The 7,971-nt window shown below is 43.9% G+C and overlaps 2 protein-coding genes across 2 annotated transcripts in view; both read left to right on the top strand.

Annotated features, from left to right (window-relative positions):
- Window positions 1-2,118, top strand: part of cfap61 (cilia and flagella associated protein 61) — a 55,606-nt gene extending 53,488 nt beyond the window's left edge. The window contains exon 25 of the mRNA XM_034203220.1: window positions 1-2,118. This exon is cut by the window's left edge and continues 710 nt beyond it. The gene's annotated coding sequence lies outside the window, so the exon portion shown is untranslated.
- A 1,792-nt stretch (window positions 2,119-3,910) lies between these two features.
- Window positions 3,911-7,532, top strand: LOC117537821 (insulinoma-associated protein 1a-like). The gene has a single exon (XM_034203193.1). It carries the CDS (start codon window positions 4,867-4,869, stop codon window positions 6,193-6,195), a length of 1,329 nt encoding a protein of 442 aa, XP_034059084.1. The 5' UTR covers window positions 3,911-4,866; the 3' UTR covers window positions 6,196-7,532.
- The last annotated feature ends 439 nt before the right edge of the window (window positions 7,533-7,971 follow it).

Raw genomic sequence — 7,971 nt, 5'->3', positions numbered from 1 at the left:
CAGAGGCCACACCCTCTGCCAGCCTTTCACGAAACAAAGCTTCTCAAACCTTTCAGGACTCATGCCGGATGTTCAGCGTAGGGCACTGAAGAACGATGCTGTTCCTACTTTGTTTGGACCAGCGGGAGATTCGGGTACACAACCTGTAAGTATTCATTGTTGTTTGTGTATTTATGATGTTTAAAACAAACAAGGTATCTATCACGACTGTTTCAATGGGTAAACGTTTTTCGGGCTGCTACGTTGGGATGGCGGAGGAATGCTCTCCGCAGACCCATTCTCACAGCGTTATAAACCTTGTTCTTCCTCAATATCAAGCCACACTTATTGTGTTTACTTCGGCTGTGAGTGTTTGTGTGCTCAGGATGAGTTTAGCTTGTTCTCGCTGCATCGCCGACACGGAAGCCTGTCCGCTCCTCGCAGCAACGAGCCTTGCAACGTCTCGACCAATCAGAGCACAGTGGGCTCACAGGGAGGAGGAGGGGGGGCAGGAGCTCCAACAAGGCGTGTAGCACAGAGAGTGAATGCACAGACTATCAGAGATGCTGTGAGAAACCACTGTGAGTTTGGAACATTGAACAAAGTGAATCTATTCTAGTCGACCTCAACGATGGAACTATGATGAGTAGAAATGACATGGGACCTTTAAAGTGATGTTTCGTGAGTCTGTTGGGTTTGTAGAATACGAGTTTGCAAACGTATAACATCTGGAAGTGTGGAGTTGCTCATTTGGCTCCAGGCTGAAGGGAGTGAGAGAAACTCCCTCTGAAGGACACACAGGGGCCGTTTCTCAATGTGGAGTAAGCATGCTGCAGAGCCACTATTTCAAGTATACTAGGTCATCGAGTGGCGCCGAAGGACTGTTTGAATGCCCAGCATTCGGCTCCACTCGATGACCTAGTATACTTGAAATAGTGGCTCCGCAGCAGTTGCACTCCACATTGAGGAACGGCCAGGGATTTGAGCCTTTGCAGACCATTTACATGCACTAAAACATGCAGAACGCATACAGCGAGGGGGACACCACAAAAAGCTACAATTATTTTCTAGAGTAATTGGTTCATAGTTGCTTCTATAAAAAGGCAGAGATGATTTCAGTCTGAAACCCAAAGAGCTTAAAGTCACGTGAAATAAGCAAAAAGCAGTAATATGTGATTACGATGAATCCCTAACCCTTAATGATATCGTTGGTGATCGTATGTCTGCTAATGTTCTAATGATTACAGTGGTGTTGAAAGCAAAGCAGCAACGTTACAAGAATAATTCCTTGAAGAAAAGTCACTTAACTGTAAAGTAAGTATTCCTTATTTACTAATCAAGATAATACCGTTTTTAAGGGACTTTTGAAGCTACTGAAAAGTGTTTGTATGAATGTAATGTTACCTGTAAACACTTCACACTGAGTGACTTTAAGTCCTTTAAATGTGTACCTTAATTTGACTTCTCCAGGACATTTGTCTCGTGCAAACTTCAGTCGTTCTTCCCCTCCGTAGACGAGCACCTGATAAATGGTCTCTAACTGACATGAGCTGCAGTTTGAAGGGAAGGAGGGTTTGAACGCTTGTTTCCACAGACCTCTCCTCCACAATGTGCCAACTGTAACTGTGACTCTGCAGCAGCGTGACCAATCACAGGCTGCACATGAAGGCATTATGGGGGAGGAGAAGAGGGGACAAAATGGGAGGAGAGGGTGGGGGGTGTCACTCTACAGCTGTATGTTAATGAGGCTGAAAAATAACCGCACACACAACAACATATGTCCGCAGCTAAACAACCTGCAGCCTGCTGGTGTTCATACTACAGGAATCAGGCCTTTATATTTACATAATGCAGATTACACTGAATTCCTCCGCTGTCACCATCGAGCGGACGCTGTCACTCCACAGACAAGATGCAACGTCCTTCCTTTATGTCTGCAATGCAGTCAGTGTTATTGACTCGGTGTGACTCTAACGCACTTTCATTCTAATAATGCTGCTTTTTAAGTTATAAAGAAGCCGTTTGTGTTGATTATAATATTCAAATGACTTCTTCTGTAGTTGTGAGTTATTAGACATCTGATGGTTTACTTTGTGTCTGTTCAAGCTGCATTATGAGGTTTCAAGAACATCAACATGTCTCTGTTTCCTTTTTGTTTCTGACCTTTTTGGGATAAGATATGTTTTATGTATCCTCATGTAAGCAAGCTAGAAATATAAGAGAATAACAGTAAATATATGCATTTCAACAGTTGATGGATAAATAATAAATATATATAAATACACAAGTCCGAATACACTATCAACCAAACATAGGATACTTAGAGTGCAGATACATAATACACTGTACTCACTAATGTTCCTTTAATGACCTTATATTCAAAAGTACTGCTTTAGAGTTGTTATGTTGTTTTATTATAGTTGTTATGGCATACAATTATTAAATAAACACTTCAAGGACTTTATATGATCCAAACGTGTTGAGTAAACAGACAAACCCAACTTACAAAAGAAAACACGGACAATTGAAGAAAATACGAATTGTAGGCAAAAAGCAGCATTGGTTGTAAACGGTCGCAGTTTGAGAACACCTCAAACCTCGACACTCTGACTTCGCACTAATGATTATGTTCAAGCATCTCAGAGCTCAGACAGACTCCCATCCGGCTGACCTGCTCGCACTATTTGGGTTTTCAGTCTCTGAACGCGCACATAATCTCGGTTTGGCCCATTTGGTGACACAGAAAGAGCGCACTGATTACGCACAGCACGCGCCGACGGTATCGGGGGCCAGATTGCTTTTTCTTTTTTTTGTGGAGAGGGCCCCCACCTCTTCTTCTTCTTCTTCTTCTTCTACTCCCTTCTTCTTCTTCTCCCTTCTTCTTCTTCTACTCCCTTCTTTCCACTGTGCAATTTCCTTTTCAATCACGACGGGTGTACAGCTTGCAGCCATTGTGATGCTAAGCAGGAAACCCTCCTCTCGCTATTAATTATGTATGCGCGAAATGACGGATTCATATGTCCGGAGTTAACTGTCACGCCAGCGCACATGCTGCAAGGCCACATGGGAGAACACAATCACTTTGTTTGGTTAAATGTATTTAGCCGGATTCAAATCAAAGCGCGTAAAAGTCTGCTTTTCGGGGGAATATGCATCTGACCTGGAGAGCTTTGAAATGCCTCAGTCTGAAATCTGAACACAAGGTCCTGACACGAGTTACATTCAAGATTACAACTCTAATGAATTGTATTATGACTTCAGGAGCTGTTGTGCTTATTTCACCAAGAAATGCTGATTATCACTTTAATGTCATTTCTAAAAATACTCCTTTTTATTTCAAACTGTTTTTAAAAAGATGTCGTTTCAAATATCGAAGACGCAGATTCAAGTCGAAAATAATAGTTATTTTTATATCATTAAAAAAGGACAGCTCACTATTACTAATTATGATCAGTTCGTAGCTCAAGTTTTCCAAATATCTATGACTTACGTTTCTGTTTCTGATACAGAATAACTCAGAAGCAAAAACATAATGTGTCGTGTTTTAGTTTCACTCTGAGCTTCCCTTTCATCTCTGGAGCTCTTCTTTCTCCATGTTCCACTTTTCCTTAGTTACCCCTTCTTCCTGACATCGTTATGCGGACGGATTCCTCCTTCTTTTTTTGGGGATAAATCACAGCCCCCCCCCCACCCCCCTCTCCTCGATCCCCACCCTCCCACATAAAGCCGAGGCACGTGTAGATTTCTATAGAAACGCATCAGACCGTGAAAGCAGAGCCTCCTGGCGCGTGTGAGACAGGGGGGGGGGGGTGAGAGTGGAGGGGGGGGACAATAAAACCCTCAGGTACATCTGCTTTGCAATCTGCAACCCCCCCCCCCCTCCTGCACACACACACACACACACACACACACACACACACACACACAAATCCACTTTACAGAGAATCCATTAGAAACACAATGTAAAATACACAGCGTAAAAAGTTGCACTGTAATAAAATCACTAACACAATATACATATAGGAGTATATTTGACTCGTGTGCAGAATATTTTTTTAATGAAATTGAATATCAATCTCAGAAGAAGACTTTATTAATCCCAAACGTGGACATTATGTTTTGGTCAAAATGCGGTTTGTTTTTGGATATTTGAGAAAGTCTTTGAATGTCTTCAATTCTAAATCTGAACACAAATTGCTGCCAGAAGTTATTTGACAGATTATAACTCTGTTTTATTAGATTATTATTTAGGTGTGTATCTGCTGTCGGGCTTATTTGAAAGATATAAACAAGATTATTTTCATAATACTACAAAATCCATCACTTTACTATATTAAGTTGTATTCAATAATGCTGCTTAAATTATGTTATATTCTAAAATATGCTGCTATGTCACAAAGGACAGTTTTGATATTGTATAATAGTAGTCAGCCCAATTTAAAATCCATTTATATAAAAACCAATGTATTTTTCATGTGGTTTTTGAATCCTTAACGTTTTGTTTTAGGGAGATTGTTTTTGTAGCCGATAAAGTCCACATTGTTTCAGGGATGTTAGAATACTGTCTTAATATTGGGGGAAAGGCTCATTAGGCAGGTTGTTGAGAATCACCTCCTCTCTCTCCATCCTCCCACTCCCCCAAATCCACTGGGGAGATCTCCTGCTTCTGATTGGTCGGTGATGAGTCAACGAGGAGGGGGGGTGACGGGAACAATGTCATCATGTCGCCTTTAAAAAGAGTGCAGCTATGTTTGTGGTGAAAGGAATCAGAACAGGGAGCAGAACGGACGATCAGTAGCGGCAGAAACAGACGCGTCAGATGTCCTGAAAGTGGATCTGCTCCCTTCCCCAAAAAACAGTGCCTTCCGCTCTCCATCCAGCAGAAACATGCCCAGAGGATTTTTAGTGAAAAGGAACAAGAAACCAAACCCGGTGTCGTACCGCGTCCGCGTCGAGGATGAAGAGCCTTCAGCTGCTGCCGTGCCACCTCCACCTCCACCGCTCCTGCCGCGTCCCTCCTGGGTGCCTCTCGCATCCTTCCCGGTGCGCGCACAGACTCCCACGTGCGGGGCGGTGGCTCCGGAGCGCGTGGAGAGACCGGTGCAGTTCGGTAACCCCGAGGCGGTGTACCAGGCTCTCTACAGCCCCACGCGCCCCGTCAGCCAGGACGACGAGCGCTCCTACGAGAGGCGCTTCAACCTCTCCGCTGCGTCCTTCCCCACCGGAGCGGCACTCCCCGCGGCTCTGGACCGCCCCTTCGCCCCGGTGGATCTGAAAATCGGTTCCAGCAACAGCAGTCGCACCGGAACCTTCAACGTTACCGCATCCACCGCGACGCTCCCCACAAACACAAAGCGGCATTCAAGCGACACCGAGCGCAAAGGAAAACCAGCGTCCAAGAAAACCAAAACGATCCGGAAACTGCACTTTGAGGATAACGTCACCACGTCTCCGGTGCTCGGGCTCAAGATTAAAGAGCCGGTGGACCGGAAGCCCCCCAGTCTCACCGGGGAGGAATACATCCCACTGGGGGAGTTCGTCTGCCAGCTGTGCCGCGAAGAATACGCGGATCCTCTCGCCCTCGCGCAGCACAAATGCTCCAGGATCGTGCGCGTGGAGTACAGGTGTCCCGAGTGCGACAAGGTGTTCAGCTGCCCGGCGAACCTCGCGTCGCACAGGCGGTGGCACAAACCCAAGCAGCAGCAGAGTGTCGCGCAGCAGCACTTGGAGAGCGACAAATCTGCCGCGTCCGGTAAAACAGCAGCAGCTTTGGATGAAGCGAAGGATTCTAGTGACAGAGACACAACCAGCCCGGGACCCTCAGAGTCCGGATCTGAGGAGGGGCTTTATGATTGTAACCAGTGCGGGAAAAAGTTTAAACGCCAAGCTTACCTGCGGAAACACCTGGCGTCTCAGCACTCTAAAGTAACGGAGGACGACGAAGCGGCAGCAGCAGCGGCGGCAGCAGCGGCAGCGGTGCGCGAACAGAGCGCAGCGCCGCTTAACCTGAGCGCCTGCCACCTGTGTCCGGTTTGCGGGGAGAACTTCTCGAACAGGGGCAGCCAGGAGCGTCACGTCCGCCTGCTGCACTCCTCCCAGGTGTTCCCGTGTAAATACTGCCCCGCGGTGCTCTACAGCTCCCCGGGGCTCACGAGACACATCAACAAGAGCCACCCGTCCGAGAACCGGCAGGTGATCCTGCTGCAGGTCCGGTAATCTGCTTTCACACCGGGACACACATCCCGATCTGTTCCTGAGAGGGGTTTTTAGAGATACACTGCAAACATATCTGGTTTATTTCAACGGTCGGGCGCTAAAATCTGACTTTTTGGTCAAATTGAGTGGAAAAGACATCGACCTTTGGTTCGAGGCAGTCACTCCTGATCTCATGTCTCCATAGTTTTAGTTCTGTGGTTAAAAATCAACAAATGTTTCTGCTATTTTTAGATTTTCAACAATCTGAACTGTACATTTCTTCAAAATGTTTGCAATAATATGCCTTATTTTGGGATACTAATTCAAAAAAGTGCTCTTTTATTAATATTATTATTATTTTTGATATTATATACAAATAATTGTAAAATAATCAAGCCTTTTATTCATAGAGCAAAACACTTTATATATATCCGTGGTACAATTCATTAAATAATACAAAAATCATCATAATACATCATAATAAAACAGACAATATTAATTACAAATTAAAAGTAGCTCATAACAATATAAAAATAATGAGGAATTAACCCAATTTTCAAGCCGATATTAAATCAGTTAAACAGAGAAATGAAAGGATATTTTTTGCAGTGTAACTCCTCCTCATGGTTGAAATTCAGTGCCTTGCGTTAGGACACTTCAGCCTGTTCTGGGTGTGTGTTTGGCCCTACACACACACACACACACACACACACACACACACACACACACACACACTGACGTCATGCTTCACTTAAAGCCTGTTAGACTGTTAATTTATTTTTCTAGCATCTCTGCACAAGTGCTATTAGCTTCTAGACCTAAGAGAGGGGACGACCTGTAGCCGATTTGAAACCTGATCTCATCACTCTGATATAGCTTTATCAGTAGCTCGTGGATCAGTAGCTGTTGCCTGAAAACAAGAAATATTCAAAGTAGAGTAGCCGGTAATGCCTTTTGGATTAGAAACTCCTGCTATCAAACTGCCTTAAACTGTCTTTTCAACACGTATTTATCACGGGGCTGGGTTTGTCTTTATAACCAAGCCTTTCTGTATTACCACTATCTAAACTGTTTTCTATTTATTTATGTATTTATTAATTTATTTGTGTAATTTATTATTGTGTGGTCTGTGATGTATTTTCTTCTTTAATTTATAAGAGGGGACGGTGCACCGTTCGAGTCTCATTATAGCAATCAGTGGCTCGTACCGGCCGCTCCTGAATAAACAAATGCAATCAATGATTTTAATTTTCTATGTATGTTGAACCCGTTAGCTCTTATACCCGAAACCGCTTTGGATGTTTTTTGCAGTGTTTTGCTAAATGTCCAAATATAATAAAAACCAAACTGAGAAAAAAGTTCATGCTGCATCGTGTGTTTGTTCTGGAAGGTTTCTACAGGTTTGTGTGCATGTAAGGAGAGGACTCTTTAAAGTAGAGACACTACATACTGATATACACCTGAACATCAGCAGGAGAGGACTCTTTAAAGTAGAGACACTACATACTGATATACACCTGAACATCAGCAGGAGAGGACTCTTTAAAGTAGAGACACTACATACTGATATACACCTCAACATCAGCAGGAGAGGACTCTTTAAAGTAGAGACACTACATACTGATATACACCTGAACATCAGCAAGAGAGGACTCTTTAAAGTAGAGACACTACATACTGATATGAACCTGAACATCAGCAGGAGAGGACTCTTTAAAGTAGAGACACTACATACTGATATACACCTGAACATCAGCAGGAGAGGACTCTTTAAAGTAGAGACACTACGTACTGATA

This window comes from Gymnodraco acuticeps, unplaced genomic scaffold, assembly GCF_902827175.1.
Source record: "Gymnodraco acuticeps unplaced genomic scaffold, fGymAcu1.1, whole genome shotgun sequence".
Lineage (NCBI taxonomy): Eukaryota > Metazoa > Chordata > Actinopteri > Perciformes > Bathydraconidae > Gymnodraco > Gymnodraco acuticeps.
Note: the sequence above shows the minus strand (reverse complement) of the source record. Positions and strands in the feature narration are given on the sequence as shown.